Source organism: Seriola aureovittata, chromosome 13 (genome assembly GCF_021018895.1).
Source record: "Seriola aureovittata isolate HTS-2021-v1 ecotype China chromosome 13, ASM2101889v1, whole genome shotgun sequence".
Classification (NCBI taxonomy): Eukaryota; Metazoa; Chordata; class Actinopteri; order Carangiformes; family Carangidae; genus Seriola; species Seriola aureovittata.
In genome coordinates this window covers 15,399,240-15,417,387 of record NC_079376.1, presented here as the reverse complement: position 1 = coordinate 15,417,387, position 18,148 = coordinate 15,399,240, and the positions used below count along the sequence as shown (strand labels likewise).

Sequence of the window (18,148 nt, the reverse complement as noted above, 5' to 3'; positions counted from 1 at the left end):
GATGCTGTAAAATCTATAGTTCTGTCTTACTTCCTTCCTCAAGGTAACAGCATTTCAAATTCTGCTGCCTGGCTGACCAAAGGAGCAGCGCTCGTCTAAGATACAGTATCTCCCTCTCTCTCTTTTATTCTCTGTTCCTCCTCCTTTTGTTCCCTTTGTACCGATCAAAATTCATGCTGAGTAGTGGGTTATGGGCCCACAAACGCACACTGCACAGTTTGGTTTTAATCTGATTCCAACTGGCCCTCCTAACAGCATTTCAGATCCCTAATATCATTCCACTGGTGCTGCTGTGACCAGGATTAGCTGGCCTAATGATCTGAGAGCTCATCTCACACTCGCTGTTCCTCGACTTCCGAGAGGAGAACCGAGGACCACTCATTCCGTCACGTCTCAACACTTCCCTCGCCTGCAAGCGAAACTCTCAACACTGGATGACACTGTCGTAGAAATGCAGAACATTCAGGATCTAATTGAGCCAATTTGTAAGTATTCCTGCTGAGAGCTTCCTGCTTCAGGAGGATACAGACGTCCTCCGCTGTTCCCTGGGTGACTACAGCTCTCTCCCCGTTTCATGTGTAAATCAAAAGCTTTCAGCACAAACGTGCTAGAGGCTCAACTGCTCAAACAGTGAGTAAATTCCTGATGTCCTTTCCACTCTCAAGGCCAACAGATGCCAAAAACACCATTTTATAACATTTGCTAACCTCATCCCCGAGTGTCACATCCCTGCTACCTGATCAGACTGGGTAAGTGGAAGGGAAAGGGTGGGTGGTGGAGGTGGGGGTTGACATCTGCAGGCAGGGTGATGGTGATATCAGATGCCCCAGTAGGGGCAGATCTGTCTGGAGAGCCCCAGGCGATGTGGCCTGATAAGCCACTGGCCCCAGAGTCAGCGCTGGTAGGACGAACTCAATTAGCTCCTGACAGACCTCCTCTCAGCCCCGCTCAGCCTCCCCGCCACAGCCAGAACCCACTGGCAGCTGCCACACTGACCTCTCCTCCAGGGGCCACTGCCACCTCTTACCGCTCCGACACACAGCAGGGGACTCATATTTGGGAGAGCGGAGGCTGAAAAATCTGCACAGCCCAACTACAGGCACAGAAATACATACAGTGGCTTGTCTGCCACCAAGGGTCCTCAGTGTGTGTTCTCGCAGGGGGAAACGTAAATGAAAAAGGACTGGGGCTCAGGGAGAGGTTGGGGTCACCCCTGGGAGAAAGGAAGGGAATAGAGATTCCAAAACACACTTAGTTGAAATATGGAGGACGCCTCTCTGTCTAACTGTTTCCAGGTTAATGACCATCAGGGGAATTAGGGGCCAAAAGACTCTTGGGGCAATGTGCATGAGTCTGTGTGTCTTTACCATCCCTGCATGGGCTTATGTGCTCAGAGGTCTGAGTGTGTGTTTGTATTGCAGACAGAATATGAAAGATGGAAATACAGGGTGGGGGTGTGGGGGGTTGGGAAGGGGGGTTGGTGGCTGTGGTTTGGTTGGAGGCAAGCCTGGGACTCCATAGGGACCCATTCTAATCTACGAGGGAGAGGCCCCTAATTTTGGAGTTTCTCATTCATTAGTCCTGCTCTGGCAGAGAGAGGAGCGGAGGGGGTGGACCTGAAGGGAGGGGAGGGGCCTCTTTATTAACGGATATGCCAGACACTCAGGAGAAGCTGACAGAGATTTATGATGTGCAGATCTATGGAGGCAAACAAAAGGGAAGTTGAGGAGACAGAAAAACAGGAAAAGAGAAAGTAAGCGATACATGAGGGGAAGAGAGAGAGAGAGAGAAAGAGAGAGAAGAGACAGAGAGAGTGATGCTCATCGTACCAATGGAGAGCGAGGGGCCCCGGATCAATAGTCCATAGGCTAGGGGCTCGTGCAGGGTTACCACTTGGGGGGACCATGCTGCTCTGTGGCCTGGGCAATTAAGTTTTTCAGTCTCCAGCAGAGGATTATATTTAGCTACTCCACAGCGATGTCACTGTCTTTATAAAGCCATGAGCTCACTCCACTACAACAACATGAGCCCCATGCTCCAGCGGCACCACAAGATAGCGCTGGCCAAGAAGCAGATCACATCTATTGATCCCCCCCACCCGCTCCTTCCTGTTCTAGAGATGCTGCTGGCAGGAAAGAGAGAGCCTCTTGTGATACAGGCGCTGCTGTTTGTCTGACGTAAACTGTCTGGGCCGCAATGGGCAGATCTAGTTCTTACAAGGGGCTGAGTTCAGGATGTTTAGAGAGAGACAAATGGGTAATGATAGAGCTACTGCCAGTTGGGGATGTGTGAGAGTTGTCGGCCGTCTAAACTTCCCACTACAGAGCGCAAAGAGTTAACAACAGACCCAGTGGGGAAGCTCCCTGCAGAACAGCTCATCATACTGTATGTAAAAAAGAAGTGCAGTGATAAGTCTAGGCTGCCATGCAGTACATTTGGGATCAAATTTCTAATTCTGCCTTTTCATTAGAAAAGATTAGTTTCCATTACATCCATTATGTGGCATGGCCATGGTATAATTTAACAACATAAATTTACAATGGCTTGTGATATCTATAAAGAGTAATTATAGTCCAGTGCTGGCAAAAAACTATTTCTGACTGGAGACTTTTGTGTAGTAAAAGTCTCCTCCAAAGCTGGTCACAAGAAAACCGGTGTATGTAATGACATCAGACACAACCTGGTGTCGTGTGATACGTTACTGATACACTGGCACCAATATCACGATACATCCTCTTGAATACCAAGGCACAGGTGGACCTGTCCTCTGCCTCAGGTGCTTTAACTCTGTGTTCTGCTTTCTCACAGTTCAACTCTTTTACTTTGTAACAACATCTGAATGATGGAGCATGTGTACATGTGGCGAAAAAGACAAAGTCAGCTTGTTTTGTTTATTCTGTCTATTCTTGTCTCAAAAACTGTGCGAAACTGAAAGCATGCTAAGCACTCAATAAAGCACCACAATAAGTCGGTAAATGTTTGAGTCGTGTCTTTTGTAAAATTATCTTCATTTACACAGATTTTGTGATGTAGCATAGATAATGTTTACCAAGACATTGTTTCACTATTGCTGTATATCATGAGATACTGTTTCTCAGCCATGGTCTTCCCTGAATTAATGCTACATATGTTTAAGATTTTAGAAATTGTAGGTTACTGTAAATAATAAATACCTAGACCAAATTTTAAGCTATATTGTTACAAAGGTGTTTAAATTTAAAGGGAAACCTTGGTCATATGCTCTAAATATTAACTGACCTGTCCAGACTAATACTGTATGAATAAGTAATAAAAATTCTGTTTTGTGTTACAAAAGCTTTTTGAGGCTAGGGTTTTGTTTAACTGCCATAAATTATGTGGAAAGCCAGCAGATATCAACCACAGCACACCTCTCACGTACTCTCAGTAGGGTTCCTTATGTAAAATAAAGAGGGGGGGATTATAAAATATGAATGGTGGAAACTTGAGCAAAAGAAAAAAAAAAAAGAAATTAAATATGAGTGGAAGTCATGCATCACTGTTCATTGTCTGGATATTTGTGGAACAAACTGTAAGAGAGGAGAGATCCAAGAGACTGGTAAATTTTATCAGGAAGGTGAAGGATATTCCTGATTGTGTAGTATGCTTATTGCAGTGTATGCACGTGTGTGTATCACAAACAGAAAGAAATATTATTATAAAGGGTTAAGGCTATTTAACACAGTCCAGTGTAAATCACAGGTTTAGACACAGTGACTGTGCGTACAGGGGGACGGAGACATAAAGCCATGCATGAAATTACTTCATTAATCTTCTTCTGATAGGCTGTTCTTGTTTAGGGGGGAACTCTACCTGCTTAAAACAAAGAGCCCATCCTGCCTCCATAAATTATCCTCTTCATCAGAGGAAGAGCCAAATATAAACAGACAAACACACATGCAAGCGCATGCACACACATACACAAATATAAAAGGCTAAATTAACAGGCCACAATTAGCAGGTTTATCAGGTGTCCGGGATAATTCAAACGCAATCAGATGTGTAAATATTTGTACAGGCTCACAGTCAGTGTGTAATCACGACACATCGGTAAGTTTAAAACAACCTGCATGATGCAACATGATCAAGTAAAAAATTTAACTTGATTTATCACATTTAAAATGTTGTTCTAAAGCACACAATTCAAACAGCTCCAAAATGAATTGATGTTGCTCAAAAACACTATTGCTATGACTATGTCTGACATAGTCATAGCAATAGCCTCTAGCTTTTTACAGGCTCATCTCTACCAGCTGCCACACATTCCCCATAAATAGTGCTGGTAATAAAAAGGCGGGTGGGCCTAACTGATTTATACGGTAGTATCCACCACCACCACACCATTCAGGAATAATTAAACTTTGGGGATATCTCCTGAATTAATGCGTCTCCTTCAGGGGGGCAATCTAAACATACATTTCAGTCTCGACCACGTCTGGTGTCACCGGATGTACTGGTAGGAAGGGAGAGACTTTCCAAGTGGCAGGTTCAACAACCAGCCACTCGATGTGACCATTCGATCACACTTAGTGCTGCAGGGGTGGTCTCATAAGGAGGCATTTTAATACCAGCATAGTTTGTGACCAACAGGCAAATACACACATAAGAACAAAGTCGTATAATTTGAAGGCAGTTAAGCAAGCAGGAAGGTGCGCACGTACACACACACACACACACACACACACACACACACACACACACACACACACACACACACACACCTTTATCTAACAAATCTGTCAGTTAACATTATTATATTACAAAAGTAAAGATGTTGGGAAACATGGTTACTCAAGTTAGTCTCTAATGATCAGCATTTTCTGTAATGGGGAGTCAGAACCTAACCTGAGTTCCTATTTCATTGTCACTTCACTTTCATATTTGCATTGGAAAACGCTGATCCTGATTTAAACCGACATAATGGTCCATCTTTCAAAAAAGTTAAAAAAAAAAAAAAAAAAATGTGTATAAAGTAATAACAGTGTTTTAATGTTGAATTGTACAGCACTGCTAATCCTGTTAGTAATGAAATTCAAAGGCCTTAGTAAAACTGATTAATTATATCTTCACACTGCCAAATATGTATTAATCATGTTTGGCTTTGAAGACCATCCAGTTCTGATTTCTAGAAAAGGGATTTCAAGCACATAATTTAGTGTTTGAGGCACATAAAATTTTCAAATGTCAGAATTTTTGTTACCTCTGTAATATGAGTACGCATATTTGACATGGGTCAAAAGAAGCAAATACGTCAATAGAAATTGCTGTTCAGCACAGAGGAACTAGGCCTATGATGGCTGGCTTTTTGCACACTGCAATGTTAATGGCTGGTTATTGGTTACATCTACTTCCCTTGGGCAAATAAGGGATGAGCAGTAGTACTCTCTCTCTCTCTCTCTGTCTCTCTCTCTCTCGAAGACACACCCATAACACTGCTAAATATGCAAACTGCATCAGTCTTTTTAATTTAACAGTGTTCAACAGTTGATGATGCATGTCCCACAGCTTTATTTCAAACAACTACAGACTGTGTTTGAATGTACGAGCCTGAAACATTTGATTGCAGCCTTCCAAACAGACTGATGATTAAAAAGAGTGCTTGGTCTAAAAGCTGTAATGAGTGCAAGGCTCACCCAGGCCATGCAGAGAAGACTTGGTGAAGCTGTCAGTGGGAATCAGAGCTGCCACAGTGATGGACGGTTTCAATATTGATTTCATAAATAAACAAAGCTAACCATCGATCCTAATGTTATTTTGCATTTCAATTACTGTTTCGAAACATAACCTTCAAACAACTGGCCGCTCAATACCAATAGCCTTCACTGATAAACACCCATATAGTTACCCACCTTACATCACATTTTCTTACCAAGTGTGAATTAATGGACCTAGAATTTGCTTCAAAGAGGTGGTAGACCTGTTGTGAGTGAGGGAAGATGTCACAAAAATACTAATGAGTACAACTGTATGAAACTTTACTCAACTTTACTTTTAGTGTTCTCAGTTCGATGTCTTCTTGTGACTAATTTATTGCTCTACTGCAGTTTACAGTATTTTGTCAAGAGCATTACCATGTTAACAGCTCTTTTCTTGACTCAGTTACTTTTCTCAACTTCTGTATTCTATGGTATGTGTGTGTGTGCATACGTGCATGAATGCATGTGTGTGTAAATGAAGAGGAGCCCTTCAATGTGGAGCAACAGGAAGAAGTGCTGACGCACCGTGTCAGTGATAGCACTCTGCTGCCACAAGGGCATGAGAGCCCACGTAGGCTAGCATTATCCTTCTAGACTAATGGACCTGGTTATTTTTAAACAGATTCTCACACTGCAGTGGAGGTGTCCAAGGTTACCATGGACGAGAAATCAGGAGGGACGCGTGCGGTGGCGGCTCGTGGTTTCTGCGCGGGTGGATGTTGTGAAATAGCCAAAGAGGCATGGTGGCTAATCACCGAGAGGTGTAAATGCCAAACATCAGATGGAGTCTCAAGAGACAGCATGTTACAATAACAGGAAAATCTTCCAAAACTGAACAATAATATTTAAAAAGAAATGTATATAAAATACTTTCCATAATGAGATCTATGCCATGTTGGTTGTTATGAAAAGAGAAAAGTTAACTTACAATATGACTATTTTGACACAGATTTCTGAATAGAGAGCACTTGGACTCCAGATGAATAAATACAAAAAAAGAATAAGCCAGATTTTTAAAACAGAACAAGTTTGAATGTTGCATGCTTTTCTTACTCTTATTTCCCAATTAATTACCTAGGGAGTAAATCACCCAAGGGTGGGGTTTAATGTGGCAGCTCAGCTAAAAGACAGCCTAAGTGCTAACAAGTATGAACCCAAATACCTTTGGAGCTACAGAATAGTGAACATCCAGAGAGTGTCAATATACTCTGCATCCCCATTTGGCCTGGAGAGGGACAACATGCTCCACCCTCCCCCCTCTCAGCCTGAGCTGAGTGACATATTTACAGTGAAAGTAATGATACTAGATACCAGAAATGAGAGGGCTCCAGCGTGGCCAGTGGACTCAGGAATCTCTCTAATGAATTGGACAACAAAGCCCTGTTGGTACAAGGAAGAGGTATTTAGAATTGGGTGACAAATTTAATTTAAAAACATTAGGTTCTCTTTAAAAAGGCACACATCCCAACACCTCCTAAAAGCTCTCGGAAATGAGGAGTGGGACAGGTGGGTTGGCTGGTCAGCTGGGCTGGACACTGCAGCTACAGAGGCCACCAGCTCCTGCCTCATAACGGTTTGGCCACTCTCGGTCAGGAGCCTCTTCTGGTAATGTATTCTGAAACCAAATTACCGTAAGCTGATCCCATCTGGATAGTGTCTGTGCACGGCTGCTTTGGTTACCCACCACTGCCTCTAGCCTGCGATAGCATCTCCATGAAGACAGCAAAAATCTGATTAACCCAATAACAATGAAACACTTGGTCAAAGAGCAAAGAGCTTTTAACTTAAGATACACTAATGCAATTCCCTCGCCTTGTTTTCTGAAACCTAATAAGAATCAGGCGGACGAACTGCTAGAGATGGGTGTTTGCAGGCTCTAATGCAGCAAGCTGGGAATGAAGTCAAATAAATTGAAATCTAATTCATCATTGTGTGCTAACTTCTTTCTGCTCCTCTAAAAAATACATTAAAAAGCTCTTATTTCATGAAGGGAAATTGGATAGGCTAGTTAGTTTATAGCAGTGGCTCTGCCAGGGCTTAAGGAAAGCAAGGGTGTTGATGGAACATTTAGAAGAAGAGAGAAGTCACATCTCAATTCACTGCCGCTCAGACCGTGTGTGTTTTCAAGCAAGCACAGAGGAATTTAAACTGACAGTCTTCAGCATTGGCTGACTTCTGAGTGGCGCGAACAGCCACTGCAACACAAGATCAACAATAAGCCTGTCAGACTCATACAGTAAATGACTTGTCTCGCTGCATGAGCCAAGAGATATTTAGCATTAAACAAGTCAAAAACTAAATAAGAGGTGGAGCGTAATGGGGCACATATAAAAGGTAATGAACAAATACAACATGAGCAAATACAGTTCCAATAAAACCAGTAAAAATCTCAATATTTGGTAGTAACTTACATGCAACCACAAATTTAAATATTGCTAGTCTGCAAAGAGACAAGAAGAGCGTGTCTCTCTATTCTGAGGACAAAACTCTGTTTCAATCTAATTCCCAGGCAGTGGCGATGCCCTCATGTCAATCTATAGAGTGTATAATACAACGATTCCACAACAGTGCTGTGCTAATTACATGGAGCACATACAATCCTCATAATCCTCTCAACCAAGCATCACGGCCACATCCAGCCCTCAGTGAGGGGCTGCAAATACCGCTGTACAATTAGCAGAAGAGAGCCACTGCTGAACCAAAATTAACAGTAGACTCAGGCCAACGCTGGAGAGATCCCACAAATAACTAACTGTTGGTAAGTAGACAAGTAATCAGGAAATAACAAATTTATTATGATCATTTCTACATAAGTTGTTGTAACAAATTTTTAGTTTAGGAGTAAGAAAAAAAAATTGTTAGACACACATTTTGTCTAAAAACGTTTAAACTTAACACACTGCTTAAACACTTAACACATCTACAGTAAATGACTGAAGTTATTTATACATCAAACACCTGTTCACATCTCAGATTTGAAAGAGGAAATGCTCTTTTCATTGGTTTGTTAAATGTTACATGTATCCATAATAATAAAATATCATGAATATGGACACAAAAATACAACATATTAATCAGTATTTCCTTTTATTATGTACAAATTCCAAATAATTGAACATGATCACTAAGCCTATAAAAATATTGCACTTCTATTATTACTGTGGTGTTCTTGAAAAAAATAAATTAACAAATATAAACATTAACTTCAATATATTACTGAAGTAATTGACATGTACAATTTTAGTAATTAATTTTTTCATATTTGATAAATTGACTAGTGAATATTATATAAGTGTCAAATTAATATAGAAATACTTTTCGGAAATTTGTCAGATTATCTAAAGGGAGACAACATCAACTGAAACTACAACATGTTTCAAACAAATGATTTGCAACATAGTTGAACATGAAGAAGAAAAGTTTAAATGTTTAATAATGTTTCTCCTGGTGGCAATGAATATGATTCTATATTTGATGGAAACTGCATTTGTAGGGAAAATGATTCAAAAATGAAAAAGCTCAATGTCTCCTAAAATCTAACGATAATCACATATTTAAATGTGTTTAATTTACAGAAATGGTAGAGTGATGAAAGAACTGCTTAAAAACTAAATATTAGTTGTGTCTTCTAATTTAGAGATGTACTACAATGAAAAATATAAATACACTTGAACTGATAATATCTGACATGTTACAGAAATACCCACTTACTGTTGTATGTGGAATTTTATATCATGGTGTACCTGAGAAAAAGTGAACTTGTATAATACATCTTAGAAAAAAAATATTACATATATGTCTAAGATATTAATGTTTAGAAGAAGTTTTGTAAAGTTTTATAAACAAATCGGTGCAGTAAAGCACTACACACTAACAGGATTCAGCTCTCTAGCTTTGCACTGAACCATTTTCTTTGAAGGATTTTTTTCACTGCCTGTATTGCTTTAAAATCTAATGAATGTTTTAAAAGTATACTGTTTGATTATGATGAAATGGAATAATAGTAGCCTAAGCACATGAAAGATCAGTTGCAAGAACACACACATATAATAAGAATGCAGGATGTCATTTGGAACAATTTTCTAGAAATTTCTCAGCAAACACTGCAGTAGAAAAATAAAATTATCTAAATGCATTGAGGGACTAAAATGTCTTTAAACATCTGACTGGTTTTCCACAAATCACAACTTCTGCATATATAGGACTTCATCAATAATATCTATTGAAAATATTAAAGACTGATATAAAAATTATCTATATATTGCAACAAATCTTTGAACAAGCCCAATGTTTTAGTCTGGGTTTTTCACACATTGTCAGAGATGTATTGCAGTAAAAACATTAATATTGTCCCAATAACCTGTTTCCAATAAAACATAAAACAAAAATTAAATATTTCCCTCAACATAATACAATTTATTTTGAGTCAAATGTAAGGTATTGATGGATTTGCAAAGTTCTAGGACGGTGTAAGCCCAGACTGTCCCAGTAGCCAGGGGATGTTGAGACAGCAGCTTGCCTCGCGTGCCGCTGGCTGGGACAGACCTGCCAGCTCACTGAGGTTACAGGGTCCTTTTATTTGTCTTTCCCTGGCTGCAAATATTACAGTGTGTAATTTATCCTCTCCAATTCCGTGGATTCATGTTAATCTCATCTGCTTAAAATATTATTCTCATTCTCCCTGGGCGGCCCGATCTAGGAACAAAGCCATCAGCAAACAAGCTCCTAACCCAAGTGGACAGGCACCCAAAATTCCTTAAGAAAAAAAATAAAATACACACTTTGCAGAGGGGAAAGCTAAATCAATCAGCCATGCTCTGAATTAAATTTATAAAGACTGGCATACATGATGTGTTCACACAATAAATCTACACACATATACACACACATGCACAGTTGCACCTGCCCTGTTACTCTATACAGTCAGTCCCTATGTGATTTAAAAGCCCTTAAAACAATAATCAAGAGAAAGTGTATGTTTAAGAGGGTGAGGAGGTTTGAGAGGGTATATGAAGAGAGAAAAAGAAAAGTACATCATTGCTAAAACAGGAAAAAAGTTCAGTGCCTAGACTAGTAGGATTCAAGAAACATAAAACAAGACCAGGTACTGTTAAAGGAGCAGGTGAGGAAAAAAAAAAGAATAACAGGAAAAAGAAAAAAGAAAAAAAGAAAGACAGCAAGGAAATAAAACTGCATCACAACAGAGGGGTTAAAAGGAGAAGTGAAAGAAGGAAAGAAAGAAAGAAACAAGGTGCACCTACTGGTTATGATAGCTGAGAGGGTCTGGAAGACAAAGTTCTGAAATGTCCATCAGTCCAGTTTTAGCATTCCAGGAATGAGAGGAAGAGGAAAGAGAAAACAATTGAGACCCGCTTCTTCCCTAAATGACAGCAGAGCACCCTCAGAGACAACGCTGCCGAAAAGCCCCTCCAGCACCGCACCCCCCAGCCTGCACAGGTATGTTGGACTCTGATGGATTGAGTGGGCGCGTGTGTGCGTGAGCATGTGTGTTGTGTATGTGTGTGTGTGTGTTTATGTATATATATATATATATATATGTGTGTGGGGGAGAGATTAAGAGTGTGTGTCTGAGTGTATGTAAGTGAATGCGGGTGTATGACAGAGGGAGAGTGAGAGAGAGAGAGTGAGAGAGTGAAGGGGGGAGGGACAGACAGACAGAGAGGTAAAGGGGGGTGAGAGAGAGAGAGAGAGCGAGCAAGAGAGAGAGAGCGAGTGAGCGAGCGAGAAGCGCAGGCAGCAGCGGGATGAGCGCTAAGATGGAGAGAGCATGAGAGCGCGAGCAAGAGGAATGACTCTTTCCATGGTCGGGATAGGGCTCTTTAAGACTCAAGGGCTTGATGAATATGGAACAGCTGCTGTTGGCTGGCTCCGAGGGGCAGGACTTAAAGCGACAGTGGGGCCGGCGGAGCACCGGGGAGGAGGGATCCAAACGCTCACTCACACACTCTGCTATGCACAATACACACACACACGTACGCACACCACACATGGCTCACACACATAGACAAAACAACCAATCACATGAACAACAGAGATGCAACTCAGACAACAGTCAACACACAAAGTTTCCATCTCTATTAAATTAAGAGAGTTGTGCAATATTGGATGCTAAAATAAAAAATAAATGCAGAAAATAAATAGAAGTAGGGGACTGTCAGAGTCAGAGACTGTAATGAGGCATTTGTGAAATAATAATAAAAAGCTTAAATAAAAGCTTTCTGTTCTGAGTTGTAGAAAATGTAATATTCATTGTATTTAATATCAAAGCAAATTATCTTTGTTCATTTACAATTTTCAGATTTTATAGAGATATTCACTTTCTCGTAGTTTCTACATCTTTCTTTGTATGCTTGCATTAGTATACGTTCACTGCAATGATTTCAAACAAAGCCTCAGGAAAGCCAAAGCAATTTTACTCCACACAACAACAGAGAACTTTACCAAGCAGCTGAAATCCCAGAACTTGACTCTGAAGATTAAAAAAAAAAAAAAAAAAAAAAAAACTTACTGTCAAATATATGCATTTTAAGTGATCAAAATGGAGCCTGTACTGTTATATACCACATCATAAAGTAAAATCTGACACCAGCCTAAGCCACACTATAGAAGTTCCTGCGAGCAGTCTAGTGGATCTGCAGCACTTCACTTTCAAAAACCAATAGCTTTCAAACCACTAAGGACAGTAAATGTATTTATTGAGCTGTGCCACTAGCTCCATTTGCGGGTGCTACATGTGAGGGACCATTGTGAACCTTTCACCACCTGTGAGAGATGATCTCAAGCCATAACTCATATTCTGGAAGCCCATCAGCTTCTAAAGCAGCGGAAAATCCAGCTCTGTCTTCTCTAACCCCAGCTTTAGAACCGCCTGTGTTTCACTGTTGATCAAGCTCAGTAAGAATGCCGAGAATGCAGATACCATTTCACAGTCAGTGAGGGTCTCCATGTTACTGTATCCCCACATTATAAGAACAGAGCTTACCATGGCATCTTATTGGAGAAATGAGCAGTCCGACAATGGCTGACACTTGGCTGAATCAAGCAGAAAGAAACAGCAGCTTGAACCACTTCTCAGAAACTCACGAGGTGCCTGAACAACGGTCTTCAGCTACTTCAGTAAAAATATGAGTGAGTGAGGAGGAGTCGAGATCTACCAGCAGAGTCATGCAAAAAGGTGTGTTATAGGTCGCTCTGCTGCTCTCCAGCTTTCTCTGCTGAACAGGAACAGTATAACCCCCGGAGAGGAATCCGGTTCCATTCATCGGCTCACGTTTCTATAATCAATGCAAAAACATCACGCAATCCCTATTGATCATCACAGGCCTATTGATGTGCAGCAATAGTGCCTCCACAGTGGCACAGATCACACAGCATCTGGTCTCTTTTTGTGACAAACACAAATGACTAAATAAATGAAAATCCAATTAAGATTGATGCCAACTCAAACACCTGTCAGTTTAATTCCTTAGAGAGAAATAAAATCAACTATCAAACAAGGTTCTCGGACTTATAAACAACACTGCACTAAATACGGAACAAAAACCTTAAAAAAACAAAACAAAACATGGTTCTACATTTCACAAGGCACAAACAGGACACAAAGTTTACTGTATATTGTACTTCATTACAGACACTAGTAAATAGAATTTCAATATAATTAAAAATTCAAATCTGTAGCTTCAAGCTGTAGTAAAACAATCTATCTATCCCATTGGGGATGTAAAATACTTTAACTTTAAATTCCTAATTTTGTGTCAAATGAGTCAACTCACATCCTAGTAGTAGTAACAGCTGATCCAGCATTGTTTTAGACACTAAGTTACAACCAGACAGAAAATCACAAGAGGTGATACTCTCTCATGACACACTGCAATATTACCCTGGTATCTAGCCTGTGTACTTTTTTCATGTTGATAACTGCTTCCATTTGATATATTATACATTTCTGCATATTTTCCTTTGGCCTTGTAAGGCTTTCGACTGACACCAAAGACTTTTGTCACGCAGTGTGAGCTATGAAAGCCCTGCTGCTGCTATCATTGCTTCTTATCAGCTCTGTTATGAAAAAATCACGGCGTATGACAGTTGATTTGACAGGAAGGGATCTGATACAAATAAAGAATAGTGCTGCGCTGGGCAAACACTCCATCACATGTGGCATGACAAAGTTAGTGCAATACCTGAACAAAGGTCTGTGTTGATCTAGCTACTATAACATGTAGCTAATTACTTTAATTTTTGTTTTAATGATTGGGATCTCTGTTTTTTATGGCATCACACAAATCTGCTTTTATTCACTCTGTACAGCACACATGTACATGTGTGTTTAAATATATGTGTAGTGCTGCAATTAGAAAACACGCTATAGAAAATTAGTTTGTCAAAATAAGAAAACAGTCATTTTAAGTTACTTAAGCGAAGTGCAGTGGCTTTAAGCAGTAGTCACCCGTAGTGACTTGTATTGTTGTATGCAAGACTGATAAAATTACATCTGTTAGTGTCATGAAAGAAGAATGACTCCACTGATCAAACAGCAGTTTTAAAGAACTCAAGACACATGACATCAACCAGGGTATTCCAATTTACATGGGGCTGAAGTTTAACTAACACTGAGGCAGTTGAGCAACATGAAGCCTCAGCTTTCTGATGGTTAATAAAGATAGTGTTGTTTTAATCAACTCTCTTACTGACAAGTTAATTTTTAAGCTACATGTAATTTCCTGGTCATATGAACAGGTTTGGTATGGGAAAAAGAGCATGAAAGCTCCTAACCTAGCATCCTTAAATTTGCACTTAAAAAAAAAAAAAAAAAAAAAAAGAATTAGCAAAATAAATCTGCATGGTTAGTGATCTGCATGAAACAGTTTAACCTCAGAATTTCTCTGGTCATAATCAGACAACACAGGCCCTTAGACTCGTTATGTTTAACCTTTTCATGCGTACAGTAATGGTCAAATCGATAACGTAACTCAGTCACCATTCCCAGAGGAATAGGTACAGTGTTGCAGGTCCGCGTGCACTGCACATGCCTCAATTAGAGCTAAACCGCGCGCGCATTGATGTAATTTACAGTACAGCTACAGGTGCGTCAAGGCTAAATTTAAAACAGGATAAAAATGAAAAAATCTTCAAATTGAAAATAAGAACACAGAGCAGGGAAAAAAAACAAAGTACTATGTCTGGCATGTGTAACAGGAAGAGAAACTACGGCTGACGATGAATGTATAGTGTACCTTACTCGGACAAGTCATGTCACATCCCCGGCTGAGCACAGCGCACTGTGGAAGTGGTGTCTCCAGGTTGTGGTGGTGGTGGTGGTGTGGCTCTGTATGTCTGAGCGCGCCGCTTAACTGCCACACACCGCAGCCACACTATCAACTCCTCCTCCGGCGCGCGCCCAGTGCCTAAACCAAACACCTCCACCGGCAGCAGGACCCGGGTGATCGGGGTCAAATTGGCTTCAAAGAAAAAAGTCTGCTACGAGGGAAAAAATACCGTTATGCCAGCTTGTCTTATGACTTTAGCTCCCACTTTTTGTTTGATGGGCTATGTTAAAAAAAAAAAATCACTTAATTTTGAGCGTATGTTATGTTGTATTATTCGACAGTTACTATTTTATTTTACTGCTCCATGAATTCCTGTAGGGACCCCAACTGGTAAGGAGGAAACGCAGTATAATTTTGGGCAGCGTGTCCTTCGTTAGTGCCTCCATGTTTCTGTACAGCTGTTTGGAGTCTATTGACTTATATCTGAGGCTCTAATTTTTTTAAGTTTATTTTGCCTCTCTGTCCCCATCAACCACGAGGTGTGGCGGGTACATTTGCACCTGAGAAAAGGGCAAGTGACAGCAGACGTGCAAAAGGTTGAACACCATGGCAGTCCGTTGGTTTCCACTGTTGAATAAATAACGGGACAATAGCAGCGTCGCGTCTGTTGCCGAGATCAGTCAATGTATCACATAACCCAGGTGTTCACAAACTTCACAAACTCAATTTGATTACATTTGTAGGGGGTATGTAAATAATGTTTTGAATGTAGTTTGGCATGTAGGTGTCTGTGAGATACTGTAAGGACCATCATGTGAAAGTAAACTGTGAAACAAAGCATGTTATACATAATAGTGAAATTTGAAATTTGCTGGTGGACCCCATAGTGCCCCTCTTCTTGACCTCCAAGCGTCCTCAGATCTAATGTCAGAGTTATGGCAAAGCATCACATATGCACATCAACATGCAAAAACAATGTAAAAATACATTTTCCCAGCAGCACACCTGACCCTTCAACTTATGTAGTCATTTCATAAATGTGACAAGAGAGATTTCGATTTGTTGATATGTACTCTGTTCCGTCCTGTCTCGTGAAAGGTTTTCTTCCACACATTTCAAATTTTCCATCATTGACTGACTGCCTCAGCTGTGGACCAGAGCATAAAGCCAGCTGACAGCAGTAACCAACTCTATCATCTCCACTAGAGGGAGGGCTATCTCACAACAAGGCCACCAAGGAGCTGCAGCAGAGGTACCTTTATTTATTTATTTTCCCAGGGTGATAGTGTAATTCATAAACTGAATGAATGACAGTCAGGACAGTGCCAACAACCAGGCGCACAATGGAGACTCGACTACATTTACTTCTGAGCACAAAAACCTATCCATTACAAACGTGTAATTATTGTCCTTAATAGATTAATTCATGCTGAAAGATAGAAATGGGTTCCAGGCTATTGATGTAATCATTTCACTGAGGAAATTAAGTGACATTAAAAGAATGATATTGTCACCGTGAAAGTATCATTGATTCTTTTCGAATGCAATTAACTGTATTTGAAAATGGGACCTGCACATTGAGCTGCGCAAGGAGCACTGAGGATCACTTCATTTGTGAGAGATATAAAGACCAAATTATCCCATCAAAGAGAAAATCTATAAATGTAATGGCACAGCGCTTCTGCACTAAGGAATGACAACAGCAGTTCCCTCTGTTAGGTGTATTAACTACCAGTGAGCGGCTCTCAACAATGCACAGAAAGCTTACCCAGACTGTGAACTAAAGGAGACTATCACCCAGTTTAAGAATTCACCTGTGAATTTTTACTGGCTTACATAAACAATACTCTCGTAAAAGTAGGACCCTTGAGATGTAAAGCTCAAATATGTAATGTCACTGAGATATTGCCTGGAACCATGATTGCTAATAAGCAGGAGAGTTGTTTTATGGAGTCGTAGAACTTTGTTTCAGTTTTACACTCGAGATTTTTGCATAATGCAATTCAAACTATAACTGAAACGATCAGTTTATTAATCAATGAGTTGATCTGCTGAAAATGAACCAGCTACTTTGATAATTAAGTCATTTTTTAAGCAAAAGTGCCAAACGTTTCCCGAGTTCTGGCTCATCAAATGTGAAAATTTCTGTTGATTTTCTTATGATTTTCTGAATGTCACTCATGTCAATTGTGATAGTGGCAGACATCAATGTGGCCCATAAGAACAAATTTCTTTCTTTCCTGCCTGCTTCTTTGAACTCTGATGGGAATATGATCAGTGCACTGGCTGGACCCATGGCACAAGTCAAGCTCAAGCACTTTTGATTCAGAAAGAATGAAAGATCACACTCTGATTCACGTTTGTGTGCATTGTTTTTAACAGTGGAATAAACTATACAGGGGTATACATGAACTCTATATCTTCGTAGTACCTGTTTAGCGTGTGTTGTTTTGTTGACTTTCCACAGTTGTGCAGTGAGTTTTGATGGATTCCAACAAAAGCGTGTTTGTGCAGTGGTTGTTGGTCCACACAGCTCCCTAACCCAATTACAGTGTTGGTAATCCAGTGAAAAGAAATTTAGTGAAGAGGCAGAGGGAAAGGCAGAGAGGGAAAAACATAAAACATATCAAACACAACTACTGATATGATGTCCAAGCATCAGAGGAACCAGGCATCAATCTCCAGTCCTGGTCAAAAATGCTGCATAATTCAAACCCAAACGTTTTTCTTTGTGCAATAGATCCAGATCAGAGGGTCTGAAGCATCTCTCCCTCCACCTGCTGTCAGCCACCCTCCATCCCACCCTCACCTAAATTTCATTTAGGAGACATCTTTCTCCCTTACCCCCTCTCTCTCATGCTTTCTACGCTGCCGTCTCTCCTCTCTCTTTGAATTCAATGCACCATAGCCCTTAGATTTACTTGCTTAACAAATATGGACAGGGGGCCTAAGTGGTTTTTGAAATCTTCGAATGGACTTTGGAGTGCCTGTGCTGTGCTGGGTGACAACAGTCTCTCTGTCTGTCTCTCTCTCTCTCCCCCTAACTCATATGTGTGTGTGTTTGTAACTGGGTGTGTTTGTCTGGTTGTCTGTCTGTTTATGTTTATGTCTGCGCGTGTGTGTGCATACGCACGTCTATGGCTTCCC

The 18,148-nt window shown here is 40.5% G+C and overlaps 1 protein-coding gene across 2 annotated transcripts in view; it reads right to left on the bottom strand.

The window, feature by feature from the left end:
* Positions 1-11,306, bottom strand: part of esrrb (estrogen-related receptor beta) — a 43,689-nt gene extending 32,383 nt beyond the window's left edge. The window contains exon 1 of one of the 2 annotated variants that reach the window (XM_056392655.1): positions 10,976-11,306. In XM_056392655.1, coding sequence (XP_056248630.1) covers positions 10,976-11,025 — 50 coding nt within the window. In that variant the 5' untranslated portion in view covers positions 11,026-11,306. Of the gene's footprint in view, positions 1-7,025; positions 7,088-10,975 lie in introns of those variants that run through there. The other variant, XM_056392656.1, reaches the window with a different exon arrangement.
* Between the last annotated feature and the right edge of the window lie 6,842 nt (positions 11,307-18,148).